Source organism: Aptenodytes forsteri, unplaced genomic scaffold, assembly GCF_000699145.1.
Source record: "Aptenodytes forsteri isolate BGI_AS27 unplaced genomic scaffold, ASM69914v1 Scaffold298, whole genome shotgun sequence".
NCBI lineage: Eukaryota > Metazoa > Chordata > Aves > Sphenisciformes > Spheniscidae > Aptenodytes > Aptenodytes forsteri.
Window position 1 is genome coordinate 1013957 of NW_008793956.1, and position 24177 is coordinate 1038133.

Below are 24177 nucleotides of genomic sequence, written 5' to 3' on the forward strand. Positions count from 1 at the left end.
AAGAAGGTGCCTGGGGACCAGCAGAGGCAACAGGGCCATCATCCCCTGCAGCACTGCCTGCTCTGCACAGACAGCAGCAGGAGAGCTGGGGCTGGGCTGCAGCCCACCTACCTCCGTGACAGCGTCGATGGAGGCACCAGTCTTCAGCAGCAGCTCCATCACCCGGATGTGGTTCTTCTTGCAGGCGATATGGAGGGGTGTGAAACCATTCTGCAGATGGACAGATGGACAGTCATTTGCGAAAACACTCTCCCTCTCCCCTGCCCCAGCCCTGCCTGCCCCTCTTCACTCACCAGGGCTCGGGAGTTGGGCTTGGCCCCCTTCTCCACCAGCAGCTTGGCCACCCGGTGGTGCCCACAGTGCGCAGCCACATGCAGTGGCGTTAGGTGGTCCAGGGTGATGTCGTCGATCTCGGCGCTGTACTGCAGGAGCAGGCGCACGCAGTCCAGGTGGTCACCCTGCGCTGCCATGTGGATCGGCGACAAGCCATTCTGCGACCGCAGAGCAGGGCTTCAGGGCTGGGCCAGGAGGGGGACCAGGCATTCCGCCCAGCCCCTGCCTTGTTCCCCTGGCCACAGCTCTGGGGCAGAAGATGTGTCATGTTCCCCAGGATGCTACCAGAGAGGAGCCCCAAAATCCCTCACTGAGACTTACAGGGGAGCAATGCTGAGCAGAGGGCAGGGCCTGAAGAGCTGCTGCCGTGGGGCAGGCTGTCCTCAGGCCAACACCTTCTCAGGGCTGGTCCCTTCGAAGTATGCAGCCCTCAGGCAAAGGGCTCCAGCTAGGGCCAAGGAGGAGGTCAGGAAGCTCCTTGCCACTTGGCAGGCCAAAAACTCAGCCCCAGCCCAGCCATGGGTGGCACCCAGCAATTGTGCACAGCTTGTTATCCCCCTGTGCTGCCCTGGCACCAAGCACAAGCCCACAGAGTCCCATGGGTACCTTGGTTTTGGCTTGAATGGGAGCCCCATGGTCCAGCAGGATCTCTGCAATTCGCACATGTCCATTGCGAGCTGCACAGTGGAGAGGGGTCAGCTCATCCTGGGGAGAGAGAAGGGTTCAAGGGCTTAGCATGAGCAAGAAAGGGCAGGGATCCCCTCAGGCAGAAGAGTAACAGGGACTTTGGACTTCTTTGCAAAATAAGGCAAAACTGAGCCTGCCCTCAGCCCCCAGGGCACACCCACTGTAGCCATGCAGCCTCCTCTCACCTCTACATGCACCAGCAAAAAACCTGGTCCATCCCCTTAGTGCACCAGGGACCTTCCCTCACACACCCAGCAGGACGTTCACAAGGTATGCACGATACAGTGCAGCACGGCAGTGCTCCCTGGACGCAAGGAGTTCAGGGAGGGGGACGGCCCGTGTACTTGCTGGTGATTCAGAAGCGGTCTCACCTTGGTCCTTGTCTCTATCTGGGCCCCACGGTCCAGCAGCAGCCGTACCATGATGATGTTGCCCCGGCGGGAAGCTATGTGCAGGGGAGTGATCCCATTCTGACAGAAGGAACAGCAGTCTGTTAGAGGGAGCAACCCCTTCTCTTTCCGCCATGGGGCTGCAAGGAGGCATGGGGCAAACAAAGGACAGAGGGCAGGGGAGAGCTAAATCCCTGCCCAGGGACGGCACAGGGGAACAGCTTGTTTCACAGGGCTGGGAGAGAGGGTGAGCACCTGCTCCTGCCTGCAGCTAAAGGCTGTGGACAGAAGCTGCACAGAGCTCGTGGGAAAGCACCAGCTCACAGATTTGGCTGCCCCCATGGGACTGAAAGAGGCATGCCAACTGCAGGGGCTATAAGCTCTGCCCTGCAGCAACAGCACCAGCTTTCCCTCAGCCTGGATACAAGGTCCCAAGAGCTTCCAGGGATGCATGGCTGCATCTGACAGAGGGGAGACATAGTAGAAAAGGCCCACACTGGTTATTAATGGTAACTCCCCAGACATGCATCACTGTGCTACCTTCTGCATGGTCCCACTTCACCAGCGTACCCCGGCAGCTGCTGCTGCACCTACATGGAAAGGAGGCACAGCATCCTCCTCTGGTGCTGAAGCAGTAGTGGTCCTAGCAGCCTTCCCACTTTGCACTCACCTGGGGTGTGAAGTTGACACTGGCTCCACGGTTCAGCAGTAATTGGGCCACACTGAGATTCTCATAGTGGGCTGCAATGTGCAAGGGGGTAAATCCAGTCTAGGGGAAAGAAGGAGGGATCAGCCCAGCCAGACACATGCTCCCTCCTGAAAGGATGGATAAATACAGCATACCAAGCTGCTGTTCTCCCTGGGGATGTGGGAAAGCTCCCAGAGACAGGATGGGAAAGCCACACACCTTGGAGAGGACGTCAGCATTGGGGTCATTCTGCAGCAGCACAGCAGCTGTGCGAGTGTCATCGTTGCGGGCTGCAATGTGCAGGGCGGGCAGGCGGACCTTACCCTTTGTCCCATAGTTGATAAGGTGAGCAACCACATTCTCATGCCCTTGCTGCAGAGCCACAGCTAGTGGCGTGAAGCCATCCTGCCAAGGAGAGGCAGGTGAGAGAGGGAGAGCCGAGGAGCCATGACAGCACCTGGCACATCCAACAGCCCCAACAAGCAGGGCCCTAGGGTCCTCCCCAAGGATCTCACCTCTGTGGCTACATTCTGGTTGGCTCCATTTTCCAGCAAGAACTTGACAACTTCCAGGTGGTTTTCCTGCGCTGCCATGTACAGGGGTGTGAAGCCTTTCTGCAAACACAGGGCCACGCACATCAACACAATTTTTCCTCAAGTTTCTCAAGCTCCTTGCAGACCTACACCCGAACAAGACCCACACCCCCAGTTCACTGAACTGGGGCAAAAGCATACACAGTGTGGGTGGGAAAAAGGAAAAAACTGGCAACAGTGGAGCAATCATACAAGCCCAAGGCTCCCCACATCCAGAAAGAACCAGGGGATGCTTCACAACAACAGTCAGCCCAGGAGACACTGCCTTCCACTCACTGCCACTACTCTCCCTTGCTTCAGGGATTTTTCTCCCATCAGGCAAAAGCTGAAGAGCTTGCAGCCCCACCAGGCCCAAGAAAGAGAGAACGAAGGAGGCACAGTATGCAGAGCTGCAGGGGTTGCTGGAGACCTCATGGCTGTGCCAGGGAGGCATCGGCCCTGAATCCTCCCAGGATGAGTTCAGCATGCTTGTGTGTGCTGCCACGGACTCCTTCAGCACAGAGGCCATGCTGGTCTCCCCATATCCCTCAAGACTTCCTCCCCACCACTCACACATTCGTCTTCTTTCAGGAGTCTGGCAGAGCAGTCCTTGCCCCTGAACAGGACTACAGAGAAACTGTAAAGGGCTGCTGAAGTGCCCATGCTGAGCACCATGAAGACACCACCATCATGCATGCTGGGTGCTTTTCCCACCCCAGCCCAGGCCACTCTACCTGTGACTGCGCATTGACATTGGCCCCATAGTTCACCAGTTCCCGGACCACGTCCCGTTGTCCAGCCAGGGCAGCAATGTGCAGGGCTGTGTTTCCCTTCTGAAAGACACCACAGGGCAGTGCTCAGGGGCTGGAGGAGCCCAGGACACCGGGGAAAGATGGTCCTGACATGTGCTAACACATGTGCAAACAGAGCAGCTGGCCAGGGGAAGCCTGTGGGGCCATGCAGCCCTTGCTCCATGCCCCATCCCTGCTATAGACCAGGCAGCTACCCTTCATGTTTGCTGGCCAGGGAAGAGAGTGATTTAATCTCTCCCATGAAGTTACTGGCAGCAAAAGCTGTATGCATTGTCAGGCTCTGTATATCTCCAGCACCGAGAGATGAGGAAGGGAGGGAGGATGGGGGAGCTGAGCTGGCAGTCTTCAGGCAAAACTGCAGTGTGCGCCCTGGTAGCCAAGGCATCCCAGCAGAGCTAAGGGATGATAAGCAGGCTGGAAAATGCAGACGCAGGCTCTTCCAACTTGTGCCTTTGGGTGGTGTGGCAGAATGCCAGACTCTGCTCCGTGCGCCGAGCCCTGCCAGAGCACTGGGGAGGTGGCAAGCCAGGCCCCCTCCTGCTCTCACAGCCCTTCAGGCAGTGCTGGAGGCTGCTCATTTGTCAGCCCTGCTTGCTTGCACTGTTGTCTCGCTTGTCACCGAACAAGAACCACACCCTGCCGTGGTGATGCAAGGAGAGAATTATATGTTATTTACGGAGCACCAGAGCTCTCCAGGCTTGTGACAATGGTACCAAGGTGTTCGGTTTCAGCTGGGATAGAGTTAATTTTCTTCCTAGTAGCTGGTACAGTGCTGTGTTTTGGATTTAGTATGAGAATAATGTTGATAACACACCGATGTTTTAGTTGTTGCTAGGTAGCGCTTACACTAGTCAAGGACTTTTCAGCTTCCCATGCTCTACCGACTGAGAAGGCTGGAGGTGCACAAGAAGCTGGGAGGGGGCACAGCCAGGACAGCTGACCCAAACTGGCCAGAGGGACATTCCACACCATGGGACGTCATGCTCAGTACATAAACTGGGGAAAGCTGGCCAGGGGGGCCACTGCTCGTGGACTGGCTGGGCATCGGTCGGTGGGTGGTGAGCAATTGCATTGTGCATCACTTATTTTGTATATTCTTTTATCATTATTATTATTTTCCATCGGTCGGTGGGTGGTGAGCAATTGCATTGTGCATCACTTGCTTTCTATATTCTTTTTATTAATTATTATTATTATTTCAATTATTAAACTGTTTTTATCTCAACCCACGAGTTTTCTCACCTTTACTCTTCTGATTCTCTCCCCCATCCCACCGGGGGGCGGGGAGTGAGCGAGCAGCTGTGTGGTGTTCAGTTGCCGGCTGAGGTTAAACCATGACACAAGGCCATCTCAGTGTTGCAGGATGCAGGGGCTGCCCTGAGGCAGCGAGGGCTGACTTGAGCCAGCAGCCAGTGCCAGGAGGAGATGTGAGTAAAGATAGCACTAGCACATATTGTGGCTTCTGTTACTCCCCTCTTGAGCTCACAGTGGCCCCCGTGGCCTCCACGGGGGAGAGGCATGGGTGGAGAGGAACCTCCCACCCACCTGGAGGTGCCCAGCAGGGCTTCAACTGTGCTGAAATCAGAGCCCGGTCCCCAGGCCAGCAGCACTGCCACCAGCCCAGCCTTTTCAGGGCCTGAAAGCAAACAGCGTGATTCACTGCTCAGCTACTGCTGGTGTGTCTGGCAGCAATGGCAGGGTGCGGAGTTGCGACTAATGTGACCAGACTCCCTTGTCCTCACCTTGGTCGTTGTCTCCAAAACGATCTCCTTGTGCAGCAGCTCCACCACCATTTTCACGTGGCCCTCCTTGGAGGCCAGGTGCAAGGCATTCAGCCCATTCTGGAGGGAGCAAAGGGTGGGAGAGGGGCATTAGTCACCTGCTGGGGCTCTCCGGGGAACCCCTACTCTGAGCTCCTGTGCAGACACGACTGTGGGCACTTGGCCCACGCTGGAGAAAGTCCAGGCTGGTGGGAGTAGGAGCTGTTGCCTTGCCCTCAAACCCTGCACTGGCATCCAGCACAACAGCCATGGTTAGCTCCATGCTGCAGCTGAATGCTGAGTTGCTGACTAATGCTGGAGGTTTCTCCATGAGCAAAACATACAGCCCCCACAGACGATTTCCTACGGATGGGTGGCATCATAGCTCAGCGTGTGTTTGTTTGGCGCCACAGGCACTGTTTCAGTCCTCCCTGCTCATGACACATCCCTGATGTCAACTCCTGTCTTTGCTCAAGTGACTTTCCTTGGGGAAAGGATCGCCTGCCTGCAGTCAGGCTTTTCAAACCTAAAGCACAAAGCTGAGCTTTGTGTATGGCCCAGAGTGAGGATGCACCAGAGCTGCTGTGTAAGTGTGCATACAAACCTTAAACTTTAACATTTACACAGACAGAAGTGCAGTGAGAAGCTCTGCCTGGGACAATGATTTTATCAAGCAGCAGCCAAATTTAATTCACAACAGTTCAGGAGCTTTCAGTCCAGCAGCTGGCTTCTTCCTGGCTTTGCAGACTGCCCACCAACAGCCCCATCCTGCAGCCCATGCTCAGCAGAGGGTTGGCTTTGCTCTCTCAGAGTTTAGCTGCAGCAAAGGGTGCAGAGAAAGCATTGGCTGTGCCACTGCTAAGCTCTACCAGTTCCAGGAAGCTCCCAAACAACTGAAGTGACTTCTCAGGAACATCTCTGTGTGTGCCCCAGTTTAGCTCGCCTTTTTCCTACACATGGAAATCTGAGCACTAGGAGCAAAGGGCTGGCCAGTGCCCTTTTAGCATCCCTGGGCTGTCAGAAGGAGGTGTCAGGCCAGTCAGCACCCTAGAGGCTGCTAAGACAGCTTCTGCTCCGTTATTTCTGACACCCTCTTCTGCTTCCCAGATGTGAACAAAAGGGCTGGGATATTTGCTGGCAGAGAGGTTAAATACTTGCAGGCAATTTCAGATGTCACTTTTTCCCCTTAAGGCAAACCTCCCTCATCCCTCATTTCTCCCAGGTGGATGCACTATGTTTACTCACTCCTACACAATGCTGTCATGTGGCAGAGAGACACCAGCTCCCTGGGAGCATGCAGTCCTGCCCAAGTACTCCACCTCCCAACCATCTGTTTCAGCTCCTGTAGAGTACTGGAAGGTCACTTCACAGAATTGCTTCATCCCCACCTGAATATAGGTAGGGGAGCAGAAAATGCCCAGGGAGGCTCTAGTTCCAGCCCTCAACACTCCAGTTAAACTTCGAACAGCTTCAAGACTGTTATCATACTGGAAAAAGGTTTTCCACTCTCTCTCACTCAAAGCACCAGCTATCCAGGATCATAGTCAAAGAGTCACAGATTCTTTTGCTCAACTCTGATTACAGCACAAAGAGCAAAACCCTAAAAATCCTCAGCTTCCTCAGCACACCAACTCCAAAGTCCCCTAAGAGCCTCAAGCACAAAAAGCCTGCTTCCAAGGGAAAATGAAGTGGGAATGCTGCAACGCCCACAGAACAGAGCCACCGAAAGGAAACGCTCTCCAACCAGGCCTGGCTACACTGAGCCCATCGCCTCGGTCAAGCCCAGCTTCTTGGACTAAGACACACCTACACAACCCCATACAGATGGTCACTGACACCCTCACCTTCATGAGCTCACAAGTTCGATGTGTGGCCACAGACACACACACTTTTTCTTGGTTACACTCATGCAACAAACGCCCTGAGTGCAAGACCACAGATGCTCGGTTGCTCTCCTCAGCACATATGCCCTTTTACGCAAGGGATTCATAAACAACCTTTTGAACGCTGAAAACCTGTGAGGAATCATTATTCTCTGGCCTTACAGCAATAAGCGCAATGTTTGCAGAAGATCGTTTCCCAGCAGCCCATTGATATTTCTGCTCCAGGAACAATACAGGCTGTTTTGCACATTTGCTTTGGCCTGACAGCTCATTTGACCCAAAACCGCCACAGGATGTGCTTAATTTGAAAGGTGCTGTATTCCTCTCACTAAGTGCTGCAAACGCTTCCCAGAAATCCCAGTCGCTGGCTGTCAATGCGGCAAACGCAGCCCTACAGAAAAACACAAAAGGCGGGACTTTGCACTTAGCCTGTACCAAAGCAGGGCCCTGCCCTGGACTGCCCATCAGGACTGTGACTGGCCACCCCAACAGAGACTATCTCCTGGCACCCGTGTGCTAGCACAGCGCTGTTCTCCGCTGGTGAGGGTCCTGGCAGCAAGGTGCGCTCATCCTCAGGCCTCCAGCTCCTCATGGATGAGAGGGGAGCATGTAGGAATTCAAAACACGAGAGAGGTGGATGATGAAGACACTGATACAGATGGCAGCAGTGAAGGGGATGAAATCGGCGGAATGAAGATCAGATGGCATGTCGAGGTCTCTGCGCTTGAGTAAGAATACAGGGCCTGTGGGATAGGTCTGACCACATATATCCCTCTTTATTCTATACAGGACATGTGAGGTTGGACCTTTCCCACAGGTCTGATATTCCTCAGAAGGAAACCCCAAAGTGCCATCTAACCTCAGGGAGATGGCAGAAACCAGTGCAAAGACATCACTGAAAGAAGTGCCTCATACTGTTGTAGCCACTTGCTCCTCATCAAGGTGTTAAATCCCCTCACCAGCACCAGAAATCTGTCTGGAAACAGGACTGACAGACAGTCAGTGGAGACAGCTGATGACTGACCGTCTCTCTGGGTGAGGAAGAAGTTCAACGCCATCGTCTTTAGCTTGTGGCTGGGTCTCCCTGTTTTAATTCTTTGCAGAACCCTCTCCAGAACCCACATATTCCTCTGCACTAGAGCGGTACAGGAGCAGTGGACGTAGAAATCCTCCCTCTGCTTTTAGGCTTGTCATCGGAAATGAGTGAATATCCATTGCACACTCTGCTTGTGGAGTGTCCCATCTCAGAAGGCATGGGCCAGGGGGGCCAAACACAGCCCCCACCTACTCTTGCCCCTCTCCTCCAGACACCCACAGAAATTGGCAGGAGGGAATTCTCTGAGCCACTTGTGAACAGGAAAGGTAAGATGATTTTCCCTGCCAGGCTCTGCTCCAGCCTCTGCACACACAGGGCATACACAAATGTACCATGCATGGCAGCATCACCAGTCCTTCCTGGAGAGGAGAACGGCACAGATGTCAGCAGCAGGATCTCCCTGCTCCTTGTGACTTGCTTTCCCAGAGGTTTGTAAGGGAGCAGTGGGTGCATTAAACACCTATTTGTCTCTGCTTATCTGTAGCTAAGCGTTTGGAAGCAGGAGCAGTGTGACTGCTTCCAGCAACGGGCCTGCTGCTCAATTACAGTGGCTTCTGCTCCCCCAAGAGAGACTAAGGGAGCAGCAATTGGGTTTAATGACTGGGCCAAATTCTGAAATGAAGCACAACAACTTGGAAGATCCTGCCCAGTGCAAACACACGATCTGCTCAGTGCCAAGTGCAAGCCAAGTCCTGCAGCCCAGTGCTAAGAGCGTGTCACATGGCCTCTCCTCTTTTCAAACCCTGTAAGTCTCCAAAATGGTTATGGGGTCAGAGCCTCTAACCCACCAACAGGACCCCATGGAAAAGCTCATCTTCAAAGGATTCTGAAATTGAAAATTTTCTACCTCTTCTCCCTACAAGACCCCTCTGATCTAAATCCCTTATGTCCCCACACAGCCCCAGGATAGAAGTCTTTGAGAGTATCTGGATGCTGATTATGAATAATAACCCAGATAATACAGTGATGAACAAAATGAGCATCTCCTGAGCTTTCCCCAAACCTCATCTAGTGTCCCAGAGAGGAGAATGCAAGCTGCAGTGTGCCCCAGGGGCCTGCAGAAGCCCAGCATCCCTGCACAGTACCATCAGTCAGAAAAGAAAAGGAGATGGTGACATTTCCTGGGGGAACCTGTCTGCAGTAACTGCACTGGCCACTGCAGTGCACAAATCAGTAGGTCTGAACTACGCTTGGTTTGGGGACTTGATACTGAACCAGGTGAATATACATTTGTGCTACCTGCTGAGTCAGCCTCCCTAGCATCACTACTGCTCTGGAAAGCAGCCAACAGTGCAGTCTGTCTGTCCCCCTTGCTCAGCCCAAGCCCCCTGAGTCTCTCCCTACAGCACCTACCGTGATTCAGGCTGAGCCACTTGCGTTTGGCAGCTACACAGATACAAAATGTTCTGTCGATTATGCGCAAATAATTCCTCTGTGCCTGCAGCTCTCCTTTCCCAGGGCAGACCTGTCTCTGCTCTGGGCTAAGAGGGGCTCCATCTGCCCAACACCTCCCAAGCCACCAAGACTGGCATTTTGCAAATATCCCCTGCTTGTGTTAAGCTGCAGCTTCTAGGAATCTGAAAGCCTGAGCATTGCAGGCAAGGGGAATATCCCCAAGAGTGATTCTTGCGACATCTCAGCCACTGTGCTACACTCTTCACAGTTATCTGCTCTGCCCTCTGATAAGCAGCTGAGCCCCTTCCAGCTGTCCCAGTTGCTTGTCACCCTAAAGGAGCCTCAGATCTCCCTCTCTGCTTACCTGTTAATGCCCTTTGCTACGCTCTAGCCAGTACTGCCAGGCTCCCCAGATCTTTATAGCTATTGCTGCCCTCTCTGCCCCAAAGACAACTGGTCCAGATCTGCCTTCTGGTCAGCCCTTTTCCTCCCCAGCCATAGGACCTGTTTCCACCCAGCTCAGCTGTGGAAGCCTCCTCAGCAAGGGACCGCTCTCATGCTGCAGTCTGCCTTGTGCGGCTTCTCCCCTGAGCTCAGTTCTGCTTAGGAGCTCCTGTGCCAGCTGCCTGGCACAGGCAGGGACAAGGGGCTGCAGGTTGCCTGGAGCCTGGCAGGGGTTGGTGGTGCAGGTCAGAGAAGGATGGGGTCTGCCAGGACACTCAACTCCGCACCCCAGGGATCCCCCCACTGTGCTGGCAGTCATGGCTCCATGCTCTGCCAGGGAGGTGCGCACCTACTCCTCAGCCGGGCATGCCACAGCTCTGGAGACATGTGCCTGGAGACTGCGCAATGCCTTTGCAGAGCAGATCATCCCCAGGAAATCACCTCCGCACAGCGAAGTTGCCATTGCACTCCACCTAACACAGCACCTCTTTTATCTCACTCCCAGATGCTTCAACAGGAGCCAGGCACATCAGGCGCAGGAGGGGAGTGGGGTCAGGACAAGCAGCCTTTCCCACAAAGTTTTTAAGCTTCCTCTGCCAGGCAACTTATTACCAGCCAACTTACACTCTGCTCCACTGCAGGTAGGACTGTGGGATCAGGGCAGGTGCTCCCAATCAGCTGCACAGAGCAGAGCAAGCGAGCAGCCACGGGGAACCTCCCTGCCTCCATCCTATGGGAGCAGTGTAAGAAAGGGGTGCAGTGACTGTCACTGGGCCTGGGGGAGCCACCCCCAGGTGGAGGGGGTGAACAGTGGAGTTCATTTTCACATGAACTAGAGATGGTACCAGAAGCCCTGTGGGTTTCACCTACCTGGTTACAGGTGTTAATATCTACCCCATTCCTGAGGTGATCCAAGGCTTTGTCCAGATTCCCGGATCTTGCAGCTCTCAAGAAACTGGTTGCAGCATCAGCCTTGGGATAAAAAGAAAAAGCATGAGACTCAGAGTCCTCCTGTTCTTCCCCATCACCAGCACAGGGCCAGCTCTTCACTCGGTTGCAGAGAGCATGACTACAGAGACCAGGCAGAAAAGGCAGAGGCCAGTCAGGTCAAGGTGGGAACTGCTGGGACAGACTGAGGTGCCCCAAATCAGACAGGAAGAAGCAGGGCTGGGACCTGTACTTAGACTGAAGAGCATCCAGATGACGGGGCAGGAGAGCCACGTGAGGTCTGCAGCTCGTCCCAGCACTGTGGGCAGGGTAGGGAGGAAGTTCTAAGGGGACTCCTGCAACCATGGCAGCCTCCCCTGGCCCAGGAAATGCCTCTGTGTCCTGGCTGAGAGACTGCAGTGATAGATGAGGCCTAGACTACAGCTGCGGTGAGCCCATCCCTGCTGTCCTCCAGAAACCGCTGGGTAGTCGCAGCAGTGAGTTCAAGTACCGGCACCAGGGACAATGACCCCGGCTGAGCGCCCCGCAGCCAGGAAAGTCGCAACTCTCTTTTCCAACAGAAGCAAGGCAGTGCCTCCCTGCACCACTAAAACACAGCCACCCCAGGCAAGGCACAGCAATACTTTGAGCAACACTATTTAGCAGTGTAAGGCAGCAAATGAAGACCATGGGATGGCTCACCAGAAGCTGGAGAACAACAGGGTGGAAATGCAGTGATGTGGCTCTGTGAGGCTGGGACCTTGGACCAGTAACTACGAGCTGGTGCCTGCCTGCTAGGTCCAGCCCAAAGGGCTGTCTGCAGCAAAGAGCCATGAGACATCCATGGCAAGGGTGCAGGACACACTCCTCTGCCTTCAGCTCTGATAGAAAATCAGAACCCCTCTTGTACCACTCACGTTGGGACTGACCAAGGGACCTCCTGTGCTACGAGTGCCTACATCCTGCCATCCCAGGCCATCCTGTAGTGCCCACAGCCTGGCTGTGGAGGAGCACCCAGGATTAGGAAGCTCCTGGACAGGAGCTGGAAGCAGCACGGCCACAGAGGACGGCACTGGAGCAGACCTAGGCAGGATGATGCACCACACGGGTTCAGGGCTCCTCTCTTCCCTTCTCTTTGCAGCCTCAGCCATTCGAATTTGGACTTTGGAGCAGCACAACTCGGCTGCCTTCTGCTCTCCTCCATCTGCCTCCCCCAGCCCATCCTTTCTGCCCAACCCTCCTACCCCAGAGAAACGTAGCCATGTCCTGGGCCCACCGCCCTGCTATGCCCTGCAGAAGCAAGGCCCACAGACAGGGTCTCCTGGCCCCCACTGTGCCGGGCACACCCTGCAGAACTCAGCCCAGGCTCCCGCAGCAGTGGCTGGATGCCATGGCCCCTTCTGGGGCAGCCCACGGGGTCAGAGGGACAGGTGGTGGAGGGCAGCACCACCATGCCCTGTCCCGGTGCACAGCCTCCGTGTGTGGGGGAAACACATGCTGATCACAGGACCTCCTGTGCCAGCTGGGTCCACTTGCTACTACCTCAGAGGAGAGCCCTGTCCATCTGGGAGGAGCCCCCAGATTCACAGTAGAGCTGCCGGTTTTGTGGAGGGCTGTGAGCACAGAGGAGACATGACATGGCACCTCAGTGCTCTGCTCGTACAGGATGATCTATGGTAAGAGGCAGAAGGCAGCACCAGCGCTGTGCTTAGAAGTGCACATTGGCGCTCTGAGCCCTGCGTGCTGTCTAGGGTCTAGCAAGGAAACACTGACAGCTTCAAGCAACAGGTTGAGTGCAAAGAGCTTTTCCAACTCCAGACCCTGCTAGAAGCCTCTGCATCTCAGGTCAGGATCAATGACAGGGCAGCACCTCAGCTATGCTGCCAGCATGCCAGCCACAGCACAGACCTTCGACAGCAAACCCCTTGGAAAGTCAAAGCACAGCTCAGCCAGGCTCTCCCACCCATGGGACACACATGAAGCTGCGAAGATTAAAATGGTAAAACTCTACAGGTTCCAGCAGCAAAGGGGCTCCCGAAGTCCCAGCACGCCCAGCAGCAGAGACTACAGGCAGAAAGCAAGCAGAAAAGCAAAGCGGAGGTCTCTGTGGGCATGAAGGAGAAGTGCATTGCATACTCACAGCCACGTCTGGACCGGACCTGCCCTTTCGTGCTGCCATAGTCCAGCACTTCAGCTGAAACCTGAGCCTGGTGTCCCCTCTCTCCCTCCTTGGTTATCTACTCCCCAGCTTTGAGAGAGCCAGTAAGTTACATTGCATTCTATCTAAAAATACAGGCTCCCTCCTCACTCCAATGCAGACCCTGCAGGGATCGCCAGCCGCTAATGGAATTTGTTCATTTTCTCTCCATTATTGTGTCAGACAGGATATTTAATACCAAGCTGCCTCCGGAAAGCAGATGACTGCTGCCAAGTGCAGAGAGCGGGTCAGAGCTGCAGGTACCACCTCGGGAACAGCAGAGAAAAAGCAGCGCCACAGACATTCCCAGGAGCCTGGCATTTCACAGGTAACACCCGCCACAGAGGAGAGGGGTTGCGGTTCCCTCCCGACCCTCTGGATGCTGGGGGCCAGGGCCTTGGAGAATGTGCTGAGGCTTGAGTGCTTCAGAGGTATTGCCCTTCTGCTCCCCATGCTCAGCATGCACCTTTCAGAGACTCATAGAGAGATGCAGGACATCAGACATCAGCAGTCAGACAACACATACAGCCAGAGAAGAAGGGATAACTCAGCTCAAATGGTAAAAACAGAGGAAATAGATCTGCAGTCATATTGCCCTTCTGCTGTCAGTGTGCATGTTGGGACTGCCTACCTATCATTCCAGGGGCATTCATTCGCAACAGCTCGCTTTACTTAGGGGTGTCACAGAGATCAAGACAACACTAGATTAGCCAGGGAACTGAAGTACAGATTGGGTCACTGCCATCTCCTGAATTTCAGCAAAAGGGAGCAGTGACAGCAAGAAATGCAGAGACCCTATGGACACAAGTAGATGTGCGTATCAAAAAGATACACACACACACACACATCCCCATCAGCACAACACCAACGTATGTACACACATTGCACAGTTACCATCCACTAAGAAGCACAAAGCATAGCATGGGCATGCTACACGCACCCCCTGGTATTTGTACACACGCACATGCAGTCACTTGCTATCCATGTGCCCCAGGATATACAGCAACTGCTTCCAGATGCAGAGACTGCCTCTACTGGTTTTCCTTTCTTTGGAGTTTGTAGCGCTTCTTTCCATTCTCCTTTGCCTTCCTAGCAATTTTCCAGGAAGGAGCTATTCCAGGGGAGAAAATAAACTGCCTCACTTGCCATTGTGTACCTCTTGCACTCTTACACGGCTGCTAAATCCTACACACAGGTGTCATGCTCCACAGAATTGTGGACATTCAAGCTGGCTGCTGCCAGCAATTCCCCAAGGGAGAAGCCTCAGATCTGGACTTTGCAAAGTGCTCCAAGACCTTGTAAAGTAAAAAAAAATAGCACAGCACATCAGACTGTGCTTCTATTCTCCCTCCCTTTCTTTTCTTTCAGGAAAAAGCTCCCCTTGTCTGCTGACAACCTAAATTTTTCCCTTTCCCTCTCCTGGCCCTGATTAGTGGCTGGCCCATGGATTAGTGTGAATAGTTCCTATTCACAGGTGTCTTCCTGCTCTCACAGCCTCGCCCGGCAAAGCATTACTGCCACTGGATGAATATCCTAGCCCCTTCACCCCAGCATGAGAAGCCTGGACCTGACCAAGCCCATTGCATGATAGCCGTGGCTAAGGCAATAAGCAAAGAGAAAGTTCTGCCAAACCAGAGGCTCAGGCTGGATTTCAAGGGCTGCAGTCAGAAGTTCAGTAATCCTGCTCTGTCTTCTGTCTGTGGTCAGAGTCCTGCTCTAATCTCTTCTGGCAATGCCTCACTCTCACTCCCACCCAGGGAGGAGCTCTCACCAGCTCCTTCTGCACATCACTGATAAAGGAAGGGAGGGTCTCAACATTGCCTCCTTCTGTGAAAGGTGACCACGTTTGTCAGGAGCCCACTCTGTACAAGCTGCTAAGTACTGCAAGTAGATGATTCCCAAGTGCAAATGAGTTCAGGGACTTGTGCTGATCTCACAGTGTTTTCTGGGACACAAAGACAGGCAAGAAGCAAGTTGCCACACTGTTCCAGACTGGCAAAAGGCACACGTGCATCCTGCTACACTGCCCTCTTTACCCTATCTGCCCACTTGTCTCTTCTATCTGCAGGTCTTCTGCTGGAGCAATGAGGCAGACTGAACAGGCACTGCAACTACTTCGTTGCTTATACAGCACCTGGCATGAGGAAGGGCCGAGCTGGCTTCTTGCTGAGGAGCTCCAGAGGAGGTGGGACCCCTTCACTGCAAGGATGCACACACAGGTCTGTGGGGCTGCCTGGGAACATGTCCTGCTACGGACAGGGCCAAAGATGCCAAAAGAAAGGGACTAGGTGCCCTTTCCAACAAGTCTCTGACTCCAGTAGCCCCTGGAGAGTAGCCCTGCCCATGCCACACAACCACCAGGCAACAGTACAGGCAGGTAAGGTGCAGGACACCCTGTCAGAGGCTGCTAGCATCCACTAGACCTTCTCACTGCCTGCAAAAACAAAGTGCTTTGATGCTTGAAACCAGCTGATTCCCTGCTCCATTAGAAGAGCTGAAAGGACGAGTTACAGAGAGGGAAGAGTAGGGGAGCTTGCGGTCATTGTGAGTTTTTTTGAAATGGGCTATATTTTCTTCACTCTCTACCCAGAGGCACCACAGCACTGGCTGTGCGATACAATTGAAACATGCAGTGCTACAGGGAATTCCCAGAGTCTTGATTCCCAGTCACATCATTCAGCCCCTGCCTTTCCCCTTCCCCGGTCTCTGCTGCATATCTTCAGAGTCTCTGGTCTCACTGAAGAACACCAGAGAAGAGGAATTGCAATGCAGGCTTTCAAATAACAAATTACTTCCCATACCTTGGGGAGCAAAAAGCTTTCTGCCAAACAGCAGTCAGACCCAGTGACCAGGAAGTTTGGGTCTGCTCTGCTGCTGAGTGCTGAGCCACACAGCTGATGCCCGCATGGAAAGAGAGGGAAGCTGTCTGTGTGGCAGTTTTGCCTTAGTCCCTGCACGCCAGAGGCAAAAGGATGCAGACCAGGCCCATGTACACCTTTCTTGGGGCAGGCACCCTCCTGCCAGCCCTGGCGCCTGTTCAGTTTTGTTTCTTCCAGGCCTAGCTACTGGAAAACATTGCCAGTGAGGAGCAGCAGGCTTTGCTGTATGAAAAGCTTCCTATGGCTGCTCTATAGCAAAGATCTTGAAGGCAATTACACCACTACACAGGTTTCTTGCTGTCTCATGAGTTTTGCCACTGATGATAACTCTGCATCTTCAAACTCTTTTGTCTCTTCTGTATTCTTTGGAAGCCATGTGCTCCTTCCAGCAAGGAGGTTAGCAGCTCCTGCTCTGCACACTGCAGGCATCTGTTTGCAGCTCCATTGTTCTAACACTCTCTCAAAACCCCTTATCAGGACCAACATGTGCCACCCTTTCTCTGGGATACATTAGGAGCAAAGTCAGGTGAGGCATCTTGCAAACTGGGATGTGCAAACTGTGTGAACAGCAGAGAAACAGCAACAGGAGGGCCACAATCACTTCCAAGAGTCATGTGCTGCTGCTAAGGGGAAGGCACAGTTTTACCATTGGCCCTACCTAGGGGAGGCAGCAGTGGCTTTCAGCCCTGCCAAGCAGACACACTTCCCCCTGTATGTGGCCAGTCTGCCAGTGAGCAGGGGGAAGCACAGCCAGACTGACATGGGCTCATGGAACAGAGGACAGAGGAGGTCCAGCAAGGAAACACCTGGCAGGCTGGGCAGCACACAATCACCCCAACAACCAAAGAGCCCCAGGACCGGCAGTGAGATGCAAACCTGAATCCTGGCACCAAAGCCATGTATTGCTATGGGTATCCTACCTAGACGGTGTGGAAAGGTCCAACTCATATCTAGGAGGTCATCCCAGTCACTTCCAGTTGCTAGTGCCAGGGTGCTGGAACCTAAGGTCAGCGCTGCCAGCTGGGGAGGTAGCGCAATAAACCTTGCAACAGCCCTTGACGTTTGCTTTGACATTTCTTTGCTCATGTGGGCTTGTGTCCAGTAGTGGGCATGATCCTCACCTTTGAGGCATTATTTCCAGCAGAGACGGCAAAACCTTATATCAGTGCAGTGGTTTACTTTCAAGCAATTGCCCAACCCAGGGATTTCTCTGGAGCCAGAGCTCATTTGGACCTCCCTGCCTTGCAGACATCAAGTGCCCAGGTCTGCAGGTGATAACCTGGATCCTTTCTCATCAGATGAGAAGAATATGTCAGTCCTGGAAACACACTAAAACAGCTGCTAAGACCAAGAGCAGTCAAAGATGGCACCTAGGGTCTCTCTAAGATGATCAGGGAAGATCAGGAAAATTGAATCAGAGATTCAACTCAAAATGCCCACAAACAGACATCACATTGTCTGCCTTACAGGAACTTTCTCTCCTATCTGTATTCAAAGAAATTTGAAACTCTCAGTGGTCCCTGCAGTGGAAACAAAACCTACTGGCAGGTTTCTACCTTCTGGGTAGAAGACAGCATTCAGCAGAGCACAGCATCTCCAGAGAGGCCATAGTAGCAAAGCCTCAGGCAGGCAGCCAGCAGAGCACAGAAAACAGGCTACCAGGCACATACTGCAAACCCAGATGAAAGAGAAAAGCAAAAGCATTGGGAAAATTCATCAGATAAAAGGATAAATCCATATGCCCAACTTCTATTCTCTAATCATCTTCACCTCTGCCCACATGATTTAGGACAGGTCCCCAGATCTCAGTAGGACTGATGAGAGTCAAGGCACAAGAGGTCATCTCTGGAAGGCATTTGCCAAGCAAGTTTGTTCTCATTTCATGCACCAGCCTGAGTAAACTCTTTGTCCATGCTCCCTTCTGCTGAGTGGAGATTTCACAACAGCCCCAGGCCTCCCCAAGGCATGTACCACAGAGGCCATAGCTTATATGCCAGCAGAGATCCCCAGACCAGAATGCAAGGGGGATCCCACACATCTTGCAGCAGGTGAATCAGAGTATGCAGGAAATGAAAGATCTGCTCATGTTTCTGCGGCAAGGGGCTGTTAGAGCTGGAAGAGAACTCAGCACAACTGGCAGAGGAAAAATCCCAAAGCAAAAGAAGGAGGGCCCCTGGCAGGTTTGTGGGAAGGGAAGCAATTTGTCAATTAGCATTTTGAAAGTACTGAAGAGGGGGCAAGCTTTCAGGCGCAGGCACCAGACTGGCCCCTCCATCAGGCACCAGACTGGCCCCTCCATCATGCACAATCCTCCATCATTACATAATCATGAGTAACCAACTTTTGGAAAGCCCATTTTTATGCACTCTTAACAGGAGAGGTAGTTCTGGACTGTCACTGGTGGTGCAGTTCAGGGCCAAGGCTAACTCGGTCCCTGCTGAGCATATTCAGATGCGGACAGCATCTGCATTGCCCTTTGGCTCCTTCCTTCCCCCCTCACAGGTCCCCTTTGCTAGCTGCTGAAGCTGGAACAGGTTCAGGACTGTGAGGAGGGTGGATACCAGAAAGAGCTTAATCTGCATTGAGCAAGGACTTGGGAGCTGCCCCTACACAGCAGACTGATCCTTCTGATAAGGATCCCCTGGTGCTACAGCCTACAGCTCTAGGAAAGCTTGCCTCTGTCAGTTCCCACCTGCTACTAATGGATTTTCTAAGTAGTAGCATCAAGATCTTGTTCTGTCATTTGCAAACCATCACTTCCCCAATGAAGTACAGTGTTGGGTCCTGCAGCAATGAGTGAAGAGAGGAACAGGGGCTGGTCCAGAGGTCTGAACAGGGAGCTGGAGACCAGGACATTGTTCCTTTCACACAGAGCCAAAGCAAGGCAAGAATTAACACAGCTACTGCTCCTGCCAGCTGAGGCCACGCATACCCATGGGAAAGCTGTCACTCTCCTTTGATGTTAGCAGGAGCCTCTGCTCTCTGCATATCCTGAAAAAGAAAAGCTATTTTTACCTCACCAGAAAATATACAGACTGTGACTGAAGACAATACACGAGAGCTTTTCACTCAGGCACTACACCTCTTCTAACAACATAACAGGGTTTACAGCTGCTGAGAGAGATGCAGCAGCACTCTAACTGCTTTTTATCTTCTACTTTCCTAATGCACTTCCTTCCTTGGACCATGACATGGCTCAGGCAGGTGTGTGCAATGAACACTGAGGAGTTGAGAGGGCTCTCGCAGGTTGCCAGTGCAAGGGGGAAAGCAGACACATGCTCTGAGCCTGCCTGATGCAAGCCAGGGACTAAGGCACACCTTGCAGACCAGCCTCCAGCCTGCCCTGGCCTCTGGGCAGTGTCCTTGCACTCAGGAGATGTGCTGGAGTCCAGACCGTGCCATCAGGCTCTGCTCCAGTGCCTTGTGGAGAAACTTCCTTCTCTTTTCTAGTGATGCTTATAAACTGCTCCTAATTTCTGCACTCTGTTCTGACTCATTCTCTAACTCTGCTTCAGCAGGGCTAGTCCATACCTGCTTTGTCTGCCTGCACAAGCAAAAGCGCTGAGAACGGGGCTTTCTGCTAGGATCTGCACACTGTGAGGAATCACAGTGCAGTCCCTGTGCCATGGCTGCAATAGATTTACTGCTAGCAGCGTTCAGCCAGGCTGGTCTGGCCAGCGCTCGGGGTGCAGCCTCCGGAAGCCATGCAGGGAAGAAGGCACTGACAGGAAAGCACCTGAAGCACAGGCCTGGCAATATATCTCTGCCAGCTGATCCCTGGTGAGGACATGCGAGCAAAACCATAGCACCACAGCCACCTGCTCCTCAGCAGAGCTAGTGCAGCACTGTGCCTAGAAAGAAGCATCATCCTGTGCACCTGTCCCAGAGCTTCGGGTGGGTAAAATAAGAAAGATGATAACACAGAAATCAACATTTACCATTACAACAGTGCAAAAAAACAACACTTGAGGGCACCTCACTTCTGCCAACAAAGCAGTGGTGAGAAGGACGAGGTGAGTGCAGCACCCAGGGGACCTTGCCATTCTGGATTCAATGCCAGGCTCTGCCACTGGCTCCCAGCATGACCTTAGGCAAGTTCCCAGCGACCTAAGAAGGGCAGCAAACCCTTCCTGCCATTCTATGATCCATTTAGCTGCAATCTTTTGGGGACAAGGGCTGTTTTCTCTGGACCAGACTTAAGTCCATGTTACTGGCCAGGATATACCTAAACTCCCATGTGCAAACCAACACTCTGAGAACTGACCTGATTCCTCTTCCCCTAGTGGTGCCCAGCAAGCCCCTCACCATGCCGAAGTACTCACCCTCAAGTAATGCAGGCATGGCATCGCTGCAGGAGAAAGTCAGCTCACCCTGGACAGCCAGGGTCTGCAGCTCTGATCAGCCTACTTACACTGAATGCTGCAGCCAAACCAAGTGTAAGCAGCCAGTCTGCAAGAGGTTTATCAGCAGCAGGACTGCACACTATCACCACTCACACTTGCCTGCCTGCATGCCGGCACAACGGGGAGGCTCCTGCCTGGAGTCTGGAGATTACAGGTTGTCCCACGTCAGGGGCTTGGGGAGAGCTGCCAGGCTGGACACGAAGTGTTTAGTGAGTGTCATTCCTGAGGCACACTTCATAAACATATCTATGAGCTGTAAACAAGGAGGAGCCCACGTGCGTGAACACTGCTCTTCAAACAGTACAAGGGAAGATGAAATTTCAGAAATAAAAAGCAAAATGAAACAGCTCTTTGGCCAGAACTACACTGTCTCTTGGTTTGTGCTGCACAAAGCAGACTGGGCCAGAGGCAGTTAGCAGAAGACCCCAGATTGTTCACTGGTCTCTGCAGACCTTGGCTGGGCATAGTCCCAAATGAAGGACACCGAGATGGAACTGAAGTGGCAAATGAGGTCTAGTGACAGCAGCTCCAGGCCCTTTGTAGGGCCTGGAGCCTACTGCAATACAATGAACGCGCCCCTTCCCCCCCTTCTACCTGCACAGCAGACTCCTGCTCCAGCATCCCTTCAGGAGATCCTTGCTTGCAGCAAGAAGGCAAGGGGTCCACAGTGGTTGGTGCATGCCCTCTCTGAAAGACACGCAAGGGAGTCACACCAATTGTTCAAAGGAACAGACCTCCTGGAGACCGCTCCCGTCCCACCCTCTCCTTGTGCTCAGGCTCAGGGTGACACACCGCAGAGCGATGCTCACCTGGCACTCCTGGCTGGCAGGAGGCATCCTTCTGCTAGTGTTTTGCTAACCACATCTTGGAGCCAGATGTTAAACTGAGGCCATCTTGACAAAGCACTGGGGGACTGCAGGGAAGCCGCACGGCTTGGTTTCTATTTCTAGCTACCATTCATCTGGCCCTTTTTGCCAATTACAGGTTCAAGAAGGCCAAGGCACTTCCAGGCACTGGGGCCAAACCAGTGAATGCAAATCATAAGGTGATCACACCTGGAAAGGCCTGGGCAGCATATGGATAAATATGGCTTGTGACACTTGCAGCTTCAGAGAAAAAAACCAACAGCTCTGCCAGCTGTATCTCCCTAGGGAATTCCTATAAAACAGCCCAGCTCACCACTGGGAAAGCTTATATCAGCTGAGAGGCAGGAAAAGTAGATCAAGAGAACCTGTTAGGATGGAAAAATGCTTTGCATTACATAGAAATTCAGATTTTTATACTGAGCAAAGGCCACATTGAAGCATTAGAGCAAAGCAGAGTCCTTACCTCAGTCTAAGGAAAACACCTTCCCCTTGTCCAGTGCAATTCAGCACCTCCCTGGAAGCCTGGGATCCCTCTGGTATTTGAGCTATAATAGACTCCACCTCCAGTTCAAGTAGAGCTCAAATGTTAATAGTCAAAAGGATGGGCACTGCAACTGCTGACTGGCACACTACATTTGCTCTAAAAAGTCTTGCTGCTCTGAACCTACAGAGCAGCACCATCAGTGTCTCAGATCCCACCTTTCCCCCCCCGGCCCCCCGCATAACTGCATGTCATGAATGCAAATACGAGTCCTCTGCACCCTGAAGACAGGACCTTACCAGCCAGAGCTTATGAGCCTATTCAAAGTTGCTTCCTCAGCATAATGCAAACTTTCTCCAGGTCCCGCAGCCACCAGGATAACATACACACTTGACAAAGCCCTAGAAACAAGACCTGTGCCCTCCAATGTATTTGGGGTTACCTCCTACCACACCTCAGGGAAAAGCAGTGTAAAAGTGCCTGGGAGATTGCTCCACTTGTTTGCTGAATGGGTGCCCCCCCACTTCTATTGCAAGAGCTCTCTCAGGCAGGGACTAGGATTTAGTTTTGATTTGTGCAGCCTCTGGCACCAGTGAGCACCAGCAGCAGTGACTTTCACAAACCCATTACAGGCAAACTCAGGGATGGGATAATCTCTGGGGTGGCAAACCCTTTGGCTGCAAGGTATGAGCAGTCTCAGATTGGCTCAGTCCTCCAGATTTCTAGTTATCCAGTGATGCCACGTCCTCCCCATGAGGATGAAGAGGTGAGCCCTGCACAGTGCAGGAGGGGACATGGCGCTCACCCTTTGGCTCCAGCCCAGGATTCCCTCATGCACATAATATGCCCACAGCCACAGCATGGCTGAGGGAGGGAAACCCTGTGACTGTGTGCAGAGCAGGAAATAGCTGTGGTTACTGTGGGGTACTGTAATGGTAACCGCAGGGTGCTTTGGCACATGCCTACGGGCCACGTGGTAGGCGGTAAGAAGGAATTGTTCCAGGTCCCCACCACTGAGGCAGAGCCTTTCTGCAGCCATGAGAAATGAGAAAAGTGCCTAAATTCAAGAGCCCCTGACAGGGATGTTTGCAGGTCAGAGCTCCTCTGAGGGACAGAGAAACTATCACCAGGCACGGTCCTGGCAAGCCTGACCAAGCCACAAAGCCTTTGCTCCCCCACTGACACCTGGAGTTTTGCCTGCAAACAGCCCTCAAGTGACTTCTCCATACCTCAGAGGAGGTGCTTGGGGGCAGCAAGAGCTCAGGTCACTGAGGTACCCCAGGCTATCAGTGACATCCACATGGGCTGGCAGGTACTGGACTGTAGCAGACCCATGGATCAGCAGCTGAGGCAGATGGGCATATCACAGGGCACTAGATATCTGTCTTGAGGCAACTGTATGCAGCTCACAGGGTTAACGCTACTATCAGTCACATTTCTATAGCTCTAGAAGTAAAGGCAATTGCAGTAGCATGACTGAACAGGGTCCTGTGAGGTGGCAGGTCTGTGCCTGCTTCCTCCCTTCCCTGAAGAAGGGGGAGAACAGAGCACTTTGCTTTGAAGCATGCAATACACTAATAACCATTTCTTTCCTTGGCTGTTTGTGGAGCTGGTGCAGGCTCCATCTCTAAGGGAACTGGTCTCTGCTACATTAATTGCTGCCCCTTGTTAATTATATTTTTCTGAATGCTTCCCACTGATCCCTCTACTAGGTCTCACTCATTACCACCTCACCTGAGGCATCTCTGAAGTTCCCACTATCTAACTGCAGACAGGTGAGTTGTATGTATCAGTGCTGAAAACTAATACCCTAGAGCAACTTGCTTTACTAGCAGTTTGTCACTGTTATCTTGCCTGTTATACCTAACAGTAACATCTCTGACAACAGCTTGCAGTTCTGGAGAAACCAACAGTATGGGCATAATTCTGTCTGAGAAATCAGAGCCTGGGAGAGCTTGAAAAATAACAAATACAGCTCTAACAAATTGATAGCTCTTAATCCCAGGAGCTCTTTCCATTTCCGTGAAAACACCTCAAAAGACTAAGGTTTCAGGCAGTTCCTTAACACTTACCTGTTTCCAGACCCTGAACTGAGATTGGCTGGTTTGCTCATTCCCTAAGATTTTATACTGTATCCTCTCCTTAGTGACATCTGAGCATGTGAACGTCCCCTTAAAGGCCTCTGAGATTGTACAGGTCAGTGTCATGTTGCACCCACAAAAGCTAACACAGAGTTAAATTGGAGCTCTGCAAAGGGAAATTATTTACAATGGACACAACAGGAATACTCTCTAAGAAAGAGCAAACTCATGTTGAGAAAAAGTGGCCAAGAGTTACAGTGAATAATAGCTCTCAACTCCCACTT

At 52.7% G+C, this 24177-nt stretch overlaps 1 protein-coding gene and 1 long non-coding RNA gene across 2 annotated transcripts in view; one reads left to right on the forward strand and one right to left on the reverse strand.

The window, feature by feature from the left end:
• ANK1 (ankyrin 1) overlaps window positions 1–20494 on the reverse strand; it is a 42726-nt gene extending 22232 nt beyond the window's left edge. Inside the window, exons 1-11 of the mRNA XM_019472323.1 lie at window positions 20385–20494; window positions 10930–11031; window positions 5224–5322; window positions 3404–3502; window positions 2613–2711; window positions 2317–2502; window positions 2080–2178; window positions 1392–1490; window positions 940–1038; window positions 294–491; window positions 112–210 (exon numbers count right to left, since the gene is read on the reverse strand). Of these exons, the coding sequence (XP_019327868.1) occupies window positions 112–210; window positions 294–491; window positions 940–1038; window positions 1392–1490; window positions 2080–2178; window positions 2317–2502; window positions 2613–2711; window positions 3404–3502; window positions 5224–5322; window positions 10930–11031; window positions 20385–20408 (1203 nt within the window). The 5' untranslated portion in view covers window positions 20409–20494. The remainder of the gene's footprint in view (window positions 1–111; window positions 211–293; window positions 492–939; window positions 1039–1391; window positions 1491–2079; window positions 2179–2316; window positions 2503–2612; window positions 2712–3403; window positions 3503–5223; window positions 5323–10929; window positions 11032–20384) is intronic.
• On the forward strand, window positions 13188–23587 carry LOC103898085. The gene is made up of 4 exons (XR_657526.2): window positions 13188–13248; window positions 13367–13511; window positions 15252–15402; window positions 23525–23587. It is a non-coding gene; the product is annotated as an uncharacterized LOC103898085 (long non-coding RNA).
• Window positions 23588–24177: the final 590 nt, after the last annotated feature.